The sequence below is a fragment of the Lissotriton vulgaris genome, chromosome 3_2 (assembly GCF_964263255.1).
Source record: "Lissotriton vulgaris chromosome 3_2, aLisVul1.2, whole genome shotgun sequence".
Classification (NCBI taxonomy): Eukaryota; Metazoa; Chordata; class Amphibia; order Caudata; family Salamandridae; genus Lissotriton; species Lissotriton vulgaris.
In genome coordinates this window covers 304,298,302-304,311,779 of record NC_141690.1, presented here as the reverse complement: position 1 = coordinate 304,311,779, position 13,478 = coordinate 304,298,302, and the positions used below count along the sequence as shown (strand labels likewise).

At 45.2% G+C, this 13,478-nt stretch overlaps 1 protein-coding gene across 1 annotated transcript; it reads right to left on the bottom strand.

The window, feature by feature from the left end:
• Window positions 1–12,019: 12,019 nt before the first annotated feature.
• LOC147725762 (uncharacterized) lies at window positions 12,020–13,160 on the bottom strand. The gene is made up of 2 exons (XM_086964495.1): window positions 12,734–13,160; window positions 12,020–12,447 (listed from the first exon to the last, which is right to left on the bottom strand). The coding sequence occupies exons 1-2, from the start codon at window positions 13,158–13,160 to the stop codon at window positions 12,020–12,022; spliced, it is 855 nt and encodes a 284-aa protein (XP_086820621.1).
• Window positions 13,161–13,478: the final 318 nt, after the last annotated feature.

Genomic DNA, 13,478 nt, shown 5'->3' with positions numbered 1-13,478 from the left:
CCTTAAGAGTTTTGTTGAATCTTTCAACAAGCCCATTTGTTTGGGGGTGGTAAGGAGTGTGGGACTTGCAGGTTACCCCACAATCCTTTCACATTGACTGCATGTATGCAGACAAGAAGTTTGTGCCCCTGTCAGGCACAACTTCCTCGGGGAAACCCACTCTTTTTAAAAAAAAAGTGCAAAAAGGAAAGAGCAATTGCTCTTTCACAATGACTCCTGGTTTAGGAGGATTACCGCAATTTTTCTATGATGATACGTGCACCATGGGTCTCAGGAGGGGGGTGGAGGCTTACTCGGCACACCGCCCACAGCCCTCAACGCCTGGCACCGGTGTGGAACCTAGCTTCTCCCTCGATACGGATTGCTTTTTGCACTTTTTCACTTAAAAAAAAAAATCACTTTCACGTCCCTAGGTCAGGGTGAGCCTTAGGTTGCTCATACCGCCAGGTTTCATCACATTATACTAGTCCTGAAGAATGCCTGGTAAATTTACACCGTTTTGTAGGCTGAAACATGTCGACTGATATTACGAATTAATCTGGAATTAACCAAACAATTAACTTTTGGCCAAATTCCCAAACACATAGCTTTTTTCTGTGCCTTAGTGATCTACTAATACATTTTTTTTTCTTTTGATACTCATAAGACACTCTTCATTTATTCTCACTGCACGCCTCTTTCACTAAACCAGCTCCGCAGTAGTCTGGCGTCGCAGCACACCAAAAAGGCACTCAGCCTTTTTGGTGGGGCCCGATGATGAAGCATGACACCGACCAGGTCGGTGTGTGAGGACTTTCTTACCTACCCAAGTCGGGCCACGTAGTGTTCTTTCTTCTTTTGCTCCCTTAGTGTGGTTTCCCAAAACACCACTGACCTCTCTTTTTTTGTTGATACATAAATCATAAGGTGTCAGACATATGCCTTGTTCACCATAGCCCGATATTGGCAGGCACATAAGCATTGGGCAGGGCATACTCACATGGCATTAGGCAAACTTGCATGAGGCGTCTCAATATGCATAAAAACACATTATGCGCATACATTAGGCATGGAAACATAGGGGATACTCTCATCAGGTGTAGACCACCTTAGGCAGGGCATAAGCCACCTTAGCTCAGATACAGCACTGTACAGGACACCAGCAATGCACGCACTAGGGGATAAAAACCTTCAGCATCCACCTTTGGCATCTAGGCCCATTAAGCATCTGTTACACTGAGCATCAATCACAATCCCCCATTAGGCCGGAATCCTGAGCAACCCCACATTAGCATGAAAACATTAACACCCCATTAGGTATAAGAGCATTAGGGGAAAAAACATATCATGAACCACAGGCCCATTTTGCATAAAAATATTTGTATAAGTCACATTGGCCTAAATCAGCACTGCAAACCGGAGGAAAAAGCATTAGGTATCATCCTAGGTACAAATGCATTACGCAACAATATTATGCAAGAAATCATATGGGGCAATAGGCCTCGCCAGCATAAACACAGTTCGCCCCAATCGGGGGCACAACACTCTGAAACTGGCCCCAGGCCAACTAGCCTCTCTCCGGGGCTCAAATGCCCTATGTCCCGCAAAGTCAGGGCTGGCTGCAAAAACAGCAAAAGCAAAGTGCACAAAGCACTGGGGCAGGGCAGGAGTGTCTCTCACTCCTCTCTCTCTTCTTCCGAGGAGTACAATGCCCCCCAATACGTTGCAGCTGCTCACTGTCAGCCAAGCAGGCAGGGGGGAATCCCACACGCCGGGATCCCCTCGTAGCTCATTAGAATCCTGGCGCTGCGGACTTCCGCTCCTCTTCTCCTGGGCACAGTTGTAGCGCCTTGGCAGCAAGCAGAGCACAGTCAATGCAAATATGGCACTCTGGCAGCACCCCAATGCAGGACACATGCAGGGGAATTGAAATATGGCGCTTTGACAGCACAGCGCTGCAGGCGTCAGCTCTTCTTCCCCTGGCACCTTGAATATAGCGCTTGCGAGGCACTAGGTCCCACTAGAAGCTTCAGGGGCAGAGGATAGTGTACCTCTTCTGGTAATCAGGAAAACAGTGCCCACCAGGCGCTAGAGTGCAGGCAGAGCAGCACAGACACTTCAAATATGGCGTTCACCAGGCGCTGGGTGACTCACAGTTCCCGGGGTCCCACCCGTAGGAGTAGCGCCCACGCTCTTCACCTCCTTGGAGTGCAGGCAGTCAAAGTATAGCATTCATGAGGTGCTAGGGCAGCAGTGCAGGCAGGCCAGGTTGGGCAAGATCAGCAGACAGTGTGCACTCATTAGTACAGGCAACAGCTCCTTGAAGCAGTCATCTGCCATAAAATGGCACTCCTCCAGACACAACAGTCTTCACTCCAGAAAAGGCTCTCACTGGCCCTGTGGACAGCAGAGGGTTACAGATGGGCTCACGGGCCAGCACACAGGCCCATGATGCGGTACCTCCTGGCAGAGTGTCCCCTCTCAATCCAGTCCACTCTCAGTCTGAGCACATGGCATCTCTACTGCTCTTTATATACACCCCTCCTTCCAGCTACCAGAAAGGGCTGGAAGCTTCTATAAGGTCCCTGGCAGTTCAAGCCTCACTGTCACTGGGGGAAGTGTAGATCACCTTGTCACTTCAAACACTGGACCGCCAACCCACCTCAGGCAGGTGGCACATGCACACAGAAATGACGTCCATTTTAAAAGTGACATTTTACAAAGGTGCATTTGTACAATGGTGAAAATGACTCTGCGCACGCAATTGCTCAGCATGTATCACTGCATCTCGCACCACACATGGCCTATACATTCCTCTACCATGGGGGAGATATAGGTGCGTACACCATTGCACAGCATTTAACATTTGAATTTGAAATACATCCACATGACATGTTGATTCCCACAAAAGCGAAGGGGAAAAAGGGTCAAATCCAACATTCTGTCTTTCTATCTGTGAGTGCAAGCTAGTCGACAGTTGTACTTCCATATCAGTTTAATCAATGCAGACTAGCATTTAGAGATAAACTAATGATCCCTATCAGAATTCAAAATTGTAAATCTTCTATGAGAAACCAATATTATAGTGTAAGAAAGATTTTTGCTAGCTACTTGGAAGAGGGCAAGCCAAGAAATAAGATGTATTGCCCTATCTTCGTCAAATGGTCTACAACTATTAGGATGAGAAAGGGCAAATTTGACTTTTGGGTAACAACTTTAAAAAGCATAGATATGGTATGCCAACGCTAAGGTGGAACAGACCACAGCAATCAAAGACCCACAGGATTACTATACAAGCAAATAGAACATGTCTGTACGGTTTAACATTTTCAAACAAAGCTGGTCACCAAACATACCTTTTTGCAGTTGTATGAATTACACACATGCCAAGTTCAGTAAAAGAATGTGTGATCTTTTAATCTATTTCATAATACATCCCAATACTAGATCAATAGAATTGATAAGCACAGCTGCTACAGTATTATGAAATTTGAAGGGGATAACCTGATAATAATCTACACGTTGTGTGAAATGCAGTTTCCAATTCATTATATTCTTAGATTCTAACCAAATACTACACTCTTCTGTGATTACATTTGGTCCAGTGTTTGATCTGCTCTAGTAAATCAGGTACCAAAAGCAATGGATATCTACTTTTCACTGTAATGTAGTTGATTGCTCTATAACATAAACACATTCTTAGCTTGTCTGGATCTTCAGGAACAAGAAAACCTATTGAGAGGAGGAAGGTGACTATAGTATGGTCTGATGAATCTATTTCCAAAACCTTCATTGTTGGGCCTGGCCCTCTCTGCAGGGTCATTATCACATTTTTGCGTTCACCCTTCTGTTTTCTGAACCAGTTGTTGTTGGCTTTTAGGCAGTGGTTAAAGTGGGCAGGATCGGTAGGGCACAGCCTGCCCCTACTTTTTCAAGTTAATAGACTATGTAACCCAACTTCTTTATTTTGGAAATGTGTCCCAAGATGACAGAAATAGACAAGTCCTATAGATAAGGCTCGGCCGTTAGGAGACGGGCGGGGTCGGCAGAGGAAGGAAATGGACTCTTGTCTCTTCCTTCTTGCCCAGAGAAAACAAGGACAGTGTCTACTTCTCCTGCTCTGCCACAATCGGCTACCCCCTCTCTTTCTTCCTCTTCCTCTTTCTGTCTCACACCTCCTTACTTGCTGAATGAAACTTGTGACTTCTAGAAACAGCTCATACACTCTCTTTCCTCTCCTTTCCTTCATTCATTCGCCTGTGAAATTGATCCAAAAGAGAAAAAACACTTTTGCTTGAAATGTCCTAAGTTTCTGACATTTTTCTATTCTAAACAGTTTTTCTACTTGTTTTTCCCCTTTTCGACCACTGCTTTTAGGACTCTGCTCACTTTAACACTGTTAACCAGTGTTTTAGCGCATGTGGTCTCTCCTTTAAACATGGTAAGATTGGCTTAAACCCAATTGGCACCTTTTATTTACTTATAAGAGTCTAGTAAAATGGTGCTACAGGTAACCAGGGCATGCATTTTAAATGATACTAGTGCTCCTGAAGCACTAATTGTGCCACCACCTGTAGCAGATATTTAAACATATCTCAAGCCTGCCATTACAGCCTGTGAGCAGTTTTAAACTGCCAATTGGACCTGGCAAAATAAGCCTTTTGCCAGGCCTAAATCTTCCTTTTTAATACATATAAGTCACCCCTAAGGGAGGCCTTAAACAGCCCATAGCGTATGGTGTACTGTATTTAGAATGCTGGACTTGTACTTTCAAGTTTGAAATGTCCTGGTAATGAAAACCTCTCAAGTTTTGATTGGGAGTAGCTAGAAATGTCGAGTTTGGTCTCTAAAGAATTGTAATGTAGAACCCTTTTTAATTGTAAAGTCGGATTTTAAGTAACAATTCCAAAAATGCCACTTTTAGAATGTTGGCATTTTCTTGTCTTAACCATTTGGTGCCTGCTACCTGTTCCTGGGTCACGTGACTAGGCGGAGTTGGCAGTTGGCATTTGAGTATTCCTCCCAGACAGCATCACAATAGAGTATCTGTGTGTTGGCATGGGTCATCCTGGGTTAATGAGGGGGGCTCAGCTGTCACCTACCGCACTTACACTTCAAAGGCACTGGCCCAGCTCCCACACAAAGGACTGCACACTAGCCTATTATGTCCCAAAAAGGACCAGGACCAGGGTTGGGAGGCTGAGACTTCCAAACATCTCTGTCGAGGATAAACTCTAGAAGGTTCTCCCACTTCAAAGTGGGTACCAGGCATAAAAAGGGGATGCTCAGTCCCACTGTTCAGATCACTCCTGGACCTATGGAAGGCTCAGAAGAAGGACTGCTCTGCAGCCCTGCCATGTTACTGCAAGAAGAACTGCCCAGCTGTTCCACTACTCTGCTACCCTGCAGGAGAAAGGACTAAACCTTTACCTTGAAGTCAGGATTACCAGAATGACTCCAAGGGCTCAAACACCCTTGAACGCTCAACCTGGACTCCACCTGCTGTCAGTCCTAACCACTCAAGTAGTGACTCCCTAGTCCTGGATAAAGGGGCTCTGCCAGCCCAGCTATGTTCCCCATCAGACCTGACACAGCGCAACACAAGTCAAAGCAGGAAGTTGCATGGCTACCCGTGGAGCACTCCATTGGAACCGACGTAGCGTACAGAACTTCCTACAGACCTCGCCTCACCTCCCACTGAGCTCCTCATCAGAAAGGATGCAGTGTTATGCAACTTGACCCTGCATCACTCCTTGGAACAGCTGCTGCGAAACACAATGTCCCACATCAGGATATAAGGAACAATTTTCAGCTGGACTAATCTGGACCCTGTATAAGACACGCGCACCATCACAGTCAGCCTGAAATTGTGACTTTGTCACGGCCCAGCATGACCACATACGCACAGCTGTTAGTGCTTTTGAGCACTATTTTTAGGTAAACCTTTAAAATTGCATATCTCTGTTTAAGAGCTCCATAAATACTTAACACATGCCTTTATGTTGTGTTTTCAGTTTATTACTGTTTAATAGGAGTGGGTGGAATTGGCGGAATTTGATTAAAATTCCACGAGATTTAGTGGAATTCCACAATGAGATGGAGTGGGTATTTGCTGCTATTTTCTTAGCACAAAATGCAACTTTGCAAGTAAAAATGGAAGAGAAGATGCATTTAACGCTAAGAAATAATGCTGCCAAATAACAAATGCACTGCAGTGCATACCCCTTAGCTCCCTTACATACTCTGCCGAGGCTTATTTGGTGATGCAGTGCGCGCAACAAAATTAGTTTTATTTATTTATGTTTACTTACATGTTAAAGACCGTAATCCATACATTACTACCCCCCACCCTGCCCCTTCCCCTCCCCATGTCACCGCCCGCCCGGTACTCTCATACCGGCCGTGACTGACACAAAAAGTGGAATTCAACTGTGGCGTTGTTCCTGCCCAATTAGTACTGATCATATGTAGCATCAAAAACTACATGCCCAAGATCACTTTAACCTTGATTAAATCAATGCAAATCTTTTCATGATGAATCCAAAAGCAAATCAGAGAAACCATATGCTTGTGAAATGAGGACATGAAGACAAAGAAGGACCATCCACTGACTTAACTTCTTTGGTTCTTTTTTCCTAATCACCTGTATCTGAAAAGATTAAGTAAAGGTATTGTTCTGAGGCTTCTGAATCTAAAATCCTAAAATAATAATTTCATTTCCACCTGACAAAATCATTTTCAATGAAGTAATCATGTGAGCCACTAATAAATGCCTGAAATGAAATTTGAAACCGGCTCAATGTATTCACTGGGCAAGGCACCTCCCTTAATTTTTTAATTTCTTGTATTTATTTGCCCCTCCATGCTGCATCACTATGAGCTGCTATTCTAATGGGTCCCCAGTGAGTAAGTCCTAACGATATTAACCAAGGATAAACAAAAAGCTGTCCTACTGCCTGCACCACCGCTTAATCATAACGGTGATTTGTGTACCAATGGGGAAAAATACATCGGAAAATTGCAAATTAGAATATTAATAAATTCGCCACTTGCCTGTATTATACCTCCAAAAGGTCTGAAAATCATGATCTCTCAGTTTTATTTGATCTACTACTGTAACACCGACATGAATTTAACTCCAAATTCATTACTCTTATCATGTTACACTTTCACAGAGGTACTGAGGAGCTTAAGTTCGAGTTTCACATTCTTAACCGCATCGCTGCTGCGGTGATGTTTGCGCTGTGCTGCAAATTACCATTTTGCTGTTGTCATGACGAGCTCAGCTCATCATCAGCACACGACAGCCGTGGGTGATGACGAGCTGAGCTCGTCATCAGCATCGAAAGGGTTAAGATCTGCATTTGAGCTACAACAATTGCATGAAACCGCAATGCATTTGGCACAAGGTATTTTCCAACGCTCTACCAGAAAATAGGCAGAGGGAGGCTTACCTCTATCCTTAAAGACTTAGGGGCATATCTACAAGCCTTGTGCGCTGCCTGAACGTCATTTTTTAGGAAGTTCTATTGGCTCACAGGGCTTAGCCATATGTACAAGACCACATGAAGTAACCCTGCATGGCTTTTCATGGCCTTGTAGGTAGAGAGTAAGGTGAGGCAGAGCCTTTTCATGGGTGTTGCTGTGGGTGTTCCCCCTTTACACCCATGGAATTTGGCACTGCCCCAGAGTTACAACATCAGGTAAGCCTGGGGCAGCTCCTAAACCTTGTGCCTCTCTAGAGCAGGTGTAAAGAGAAAAAATGTACATTTCGCCTCTTTTTTTTCCTCTTTATACATGTGCTTCATTTTGCAGCACACATAGAAAGAGGAAAATGCCCTTGTGATTGTTTTTGTGCAATAAGGTGCCCCGTCCTGCACAAAAACATTGTGTTGACAACACAGACATCCTTGCACAATGGTGTCAGGGTACCTGCGTTGGCACACAGCTGAAAGGACAGAAATGCACCATTTCTTGTAAATACGGTACATTCCTTTCCTTTCAAATTGGCAAGAGCAGCGCAGCAAAATGATTTGTGATGCTGCCTTATGCCAGTTCATTGTAAATGTGACCTTAAAACCATGATCATCTTACTCCAAAATAGTGATGATTATAAGTGTTTTTCAATTAGCTGGTTTAACTATTTTATGCACACACCCAAGTCCTTTCTTTTTCAAGGTATCCACTTTTCTGCCAGCTGTACTTTTCCTTAATATGACAATTGTTGGGCTGCCCTACTGAGAAGCGTCTCTTTAGTGCACTTCCGGATTCCAATTGGAAGACATTAATCCATTTGATTCAAGATCAAACTCACAACTTGTTTATTATTCAATGAATATAATAATATCTCAATGACATGGTAATCCACATAGTTCATGTGAAAACAACATCAGTTTCAATGATGAAGGTGCAACAAAGAAGTAGTTATCCCCAATGCATTTCGGGCATTCTGCCGCCCTTCATCAGGGGTTTGTTTCTTAAAAAGCATTTGAATAAGGAGAAAATAAAATGACAGTTCATGGTGTTGGCTGTCCCCTCAGATGTTCTCTCTTGAAAATCAATGTGTCAGTGCCTGAACTGAAAGTCATCCTATATAGGTGACCGCCGTGAAAACAAACACTTGGAAATAACATGCTGGTGACCACGTTGTGTATTATCCCAAAAAAGGTCAGACCGTGCCGCATGCTTGGTGACTTTTAAACTGTTAATGTGAGGTTTCAGAAGCATGCATGATATTGAAATATACCAAAAGTGCTGGAAGAACGTGAAAATATATCAAAGAAGGCTTGGAAAACTCACTGCATTAAGCAATGGCTATCGTCATAAAAAAATGTGTGAAGGAATGTACGTTCACTTAAGTTCATGATGATCACTATTGTGCCGGTCAACGGTGAAAGTGACAAGACTCCCGCTATTACGTAAGTGATCTGAATTCTAAAACCCAAAGGTTTGGTCCTCAATCAGGTGGCATGCATAAACGTAACATGAATATCTTATAACCTGCCTGTAGAAAGTTACTTGGTAAGTATGGTACGGTTTGCTTAGAGCTGCTCTCTCCTCTCCTTCCGGAAACACCATCAAAGTGTTCGGGTAACGGGAGAAGAAAAATAGACAGAGGGTAAGTGCTTGGATGTCATTATGGCCCCATCTTGGAGCGGTCGCCCTACGTGCCATACCTCGTTAGGTTGTGTGAATGTGGGCTGTGCTCTAAACCAAACCATCACTCAATGAGTTATGAATCAAGTGCTCCAAATGGCATGGAGCGTTCAATGTCGCAGTCAATGAAAATGAGAACCAAATAGGAAGAAACAATAATAATAATGGGAGGAGGGAAGAATGATAGAAAAGTGTGGTGAAGAGTGGGGTATAGGGTCACCTCAGACCGTGGTGGACCACAAGCTAACCTTGCAAAACCTTCTTTTTCCACGGATAAGTTGAACAGAGGAAGGGTATAGTGAAACTAATAACATTGAAAAACTGGAGTAAAGAAAAAATTAAATGAAAATGAATAAAGATGACATTAAAATGAATCGGGATGAAATGGATCACCAAATGAACAAGACTGAGATAAAGGAGGGAAATAGGGTGAGATGTAAAGCATTCATAGAAAACAGCTGTATTCAATGCGGGCCTGAGGCCGTGAGGCATGAAAGTGTTCAACCGTTGATCCAGAAGGTTTCTCGGTGTATAAGAAATTTACAGTTGTCTCTTCCTTCTTTTAGGTCCACCTTCTCTAAGATCAGAAACATAGCTGGCTGATGTTGTGATTTTGTGCCAGAAAGTGTACCGCCAAGCCTGATTTGGTGTTGTTGTTTCTGATGTTGCTTTTGTGCTTGTTTAGTCTTGCTTTTATTTTCCTTTCGGTCTTGCCTATGTAGGCTAACCCACAGGGACATTTGAGCATGTATATAACGTTCTTTGAATTGCATGTAGCTGTGGTGAAGAGTCTTATTTTTTAGCCTTTGGTTGAATAGTTGCCTCTAATGACATTGTTTCAGTTGCCACCTTTGAAGTACGAGATAGTGCCTTTGTAAGTTCCAATGTTGGTATGTTTTTTTTGGGATCTCAGTAGTTTGTTAAGGTTTTTCCTCCTTTCATAAGAAAATAATGGTATGTCTGCAAATAATCCCTTAATATCAGGCTCCAACTGTAACATCGGCAAATATTTGAGGATGATTTTCTTAAGTCCTGTGCTTTCTGTTGAAAACTTAGACACCATCACTATTCCATTCGATTTTGCTTTCTTTTTTTCCGTGGTCAGTGTATGCCTGCAGGAAACAGTGAGTACGCAGCTTGTGGCAGTTGTAAGTATGGTGGCTCAGTGGACTAATGCTTCCACTGCAGGGGCTTGTGTTCGACCTCATGGGCACAGATTCAAATCCCGGCTCTGTAGCCTACACCTGCTTGCATCTGGGAGTTACCAGGGGGTGATAGCTGCGGTGGGTGGGGTGTCCCAGAGCTTCCTGTCCCGCTTCTTCAGGAAGTTCCTAGAGGCCATGATGCAGAGAATGCATCTTTACATCAGCTTCCTTTACCCACATGCGGAACTGCTCAAGACCAAGACTGACTTCTATTAAATGGCACACTTCCCACACATCATTGGCTGCATTGATGGCAGCCACATCCCATTCTGCCCCCCTGCTGTCACAGAGTACATTTACAGAAACAGAAAGTCCACCCACTCAATAAATGTGCAGGTGATCTGCAACGCTGGCAACATAATTACTGACATTGTGGCCAAATTTCCAGGGAGCACCCACGACTCCTACATATTCCAGAACAGTGGGATCTACACATGCCTGGCTGCTGGGGAATTTGGGGAAGGATACCTGCTAGGTAAATCACTGTGACACAGCCTGATAATTACTGCAGCTGAATGTTTCAAATGGTATGTAACTAATGGCACTCTCTTTCCCACCTAGGCGATAGCGCTTATGCTCTGCGGTCCTTTGTACTCACTCCCTACATGAACCCATCAACACGGAGTGGGAGACGTTACAATGTGGCACACAGAGTAACATGCAATGTTGTGGAGCGCACATTTGGACTCTTAAAAAGCAGGTTCCGCTGCCTCCACAAGAGCGGAGGTGCACGTCAGCACACACCCATCATCTGCTGTAAAATAATTGCAACCTGTGCCATGCTGCACAACCTTGCCACAAAAACAGGTACAGAAGTTGATATGAGGACATTGATGATGGAACTGAACAGCCAGAGCCCTATGCAGCAGGAGTAGCGCCAGCAACAGATGGGAGACTGAGATGGGCAGAGATCATACGCAGCTATTTTTAAGTAAGTAAGGAGACACAGCCAGGCGTTGAATGAGAACACCGTAGTTTATTGCCAACTACGGCAAATGACAAATGGCACATCATGGTAGTCCAATTTGTGACAACCTAACTAGGCGGTCACGGGATACTTCACCCTAATGTGTTCTCTGGAGTGTGGGCAGCATTAATGTCTGAGCCCACGCACAACAGTGCGGGATGCCCGAGGCTGGGTTTCAACACTGGCTGTTGAATCAGGGCCTGCAGATTGGCGCCTGCTGTCCTGTATGGGTGTGCTACTGCTGCTCCTGCTGGTGGTGTCTTCAGAGTCCCCCACACCTAGATCTCCAGCGTTGGCTGACTGGTTAGTCAGCAGCAGTTCCGTTGCAGATGTCACCCTCCCCATCCCCCTGGAGACATCTGTGCAGCAGTGAACAAGCCCCTCTTGCATCGCCACAGAGCGCCTACATAGCAGGGAAGTGGCAGTTGCCAGATAGTTCACCGCCTTGGTGTGATGCTGCGTACACTGCCTCTCCCGGGGCCTTTGTGTGTGGTCCACATCAAGTTTATCACAGAATGTCATCATGGACTGGGACCTGTCTTGCATTTCCTCTGCCATTTCCCTCATGCTCTCCGCCATGGAGCTGATGCCCCGGTTCATATTGCCCATGTTGTTGTTTAAGTGGCGCTTCTGTCTCCGCACTGATAGTATGGCTTTTGCCTACAGGCGTTGCACTTTCACCATTGTGGCCTCCAGCCTGCAGAAGACCCTGTCACCATGCCCAGTTGTGCTGCTCTCCCGGACCGTACGGCATCTTGCACCTGTGTGCACACCTTTTGGAGGCGGACTGCAGCCCAGCATTGTTTGCCTCCAGTGGAGCAGTTTGGGTGTCACCCTCCCTTTCTTCCTCAGAGGTCGTCGCCATGAGTTGGAGAGGGGGTACATCATGCCTCATGGGCCTTACCACTTCCAATGACTCTGAAGCTGGTGAGGGAGACTGTGCTGGTGGGTCCTGCTGTGGTGAGTCATACAGCAGAGGTGATGATGACTGTGCTGTTGTGGCTGCCTCTGGTGTGGAAGCTGCCTGTGCTGTGGGTAATGTTTCTGTGCTTTGTCCTGCACTCCTGCTGGCATCCTCACTCCTTTCCATTTGAGGTGCCCTTTTCTCCCTCTCTTGCGCTGTCCTGCATGATGACTCTCCTGTGGACAGATATGGACATTGGCTCAGAGGTGCTGCAACCCTGTATTTTCAATATTAAATTACAATCCTGTCACACAATATCAATGTCCTCAACTGCTTCTGAATGTAGTGTGTGGCATGCCTTGCTGTTTTGTGTGATGACTGTACTGATGTATGTTTCAATGACTACCTCTCCCATGATGCATTGCTGGTGTATCCCAAAACCTGTACTGGAGTGTGAAAACGCACAGCCACATTGGGGAAAGGGGACAGGGAGGGGGGAGGATTGTAGGACATACTCCTTACCTTGTTTTGTTGCAGCTCGGGCTGAGCTGTCAGCATCCCCGATCCCAAAAACACTCTTGGGCACCAGAGTGGACTCCAGAAGCTGCTCCAGGTCAGTAAGGGCACGTGCCCTGCTCCTTCCTCCCCCTGTGACACTGGCCTCTTTCTTCCATGCTGCCAGCTTCTTCTTTGTTATGATCCTGAGATCATACCAGCGTTTTTTGAGGTCATCTACTTCTCGTGTGGTCACCCCTATGGCTTTCACCTTCGACTGGATTCTCAGCCAGGTGATCCTTTTCACAGCCTTCGCTACCTGCAGACTCTGTTTCCCAAAAAGCTGGGTGTGGTGTTTCACCACCTCCTCCACCAGCATCTTCAGTTCGCCTGTGCTGAACTTTACTCTTCTTTTGCGGTCTGCTACTTCCCTCTGTGAGTCCTGGGATTCCATCCTGCACTTCTGCTCAGCTCAGTACAGCCAGTAGCTCAGTGTCTCACAGCTCTCCAGAATGTTCAGTTAGTCTGCACCTGCATGGGTGTGGCCACTTCCTGTTTGTGGGGTGGGGTGGAAGCACATGATTGGTTGAATCCTCAATTGCTTGTATTTAGTATCTCCGATTCTGTATTAACCGATTCAGTATTTATACCGAATTGGTAAATACCGAATCGGAGATTCCGATTTTTACCGATTCGGTAAATTTTACCAAAATATTTGCTACATCCCATTTACCGATTCTAAAATACGTTTCGAATCAGTAAAATAGGATTA

Coding starts and splice junctions, on each gene's coding strand:
- LOC147725762 (XM_086964495.1), bottom strand. CDS start 13,160: ATGGAATCCCAGGACTCACAGAGGGAAGTAGCAGACCGCAAAAGAAGA. Junction 12,448..12,733: donor CCGAGCTGCAACAAAACAAG/GTAAGGAGTATG, acceptor ATCTGTCCACAG/GAGAGTCATCATGCAGGACA.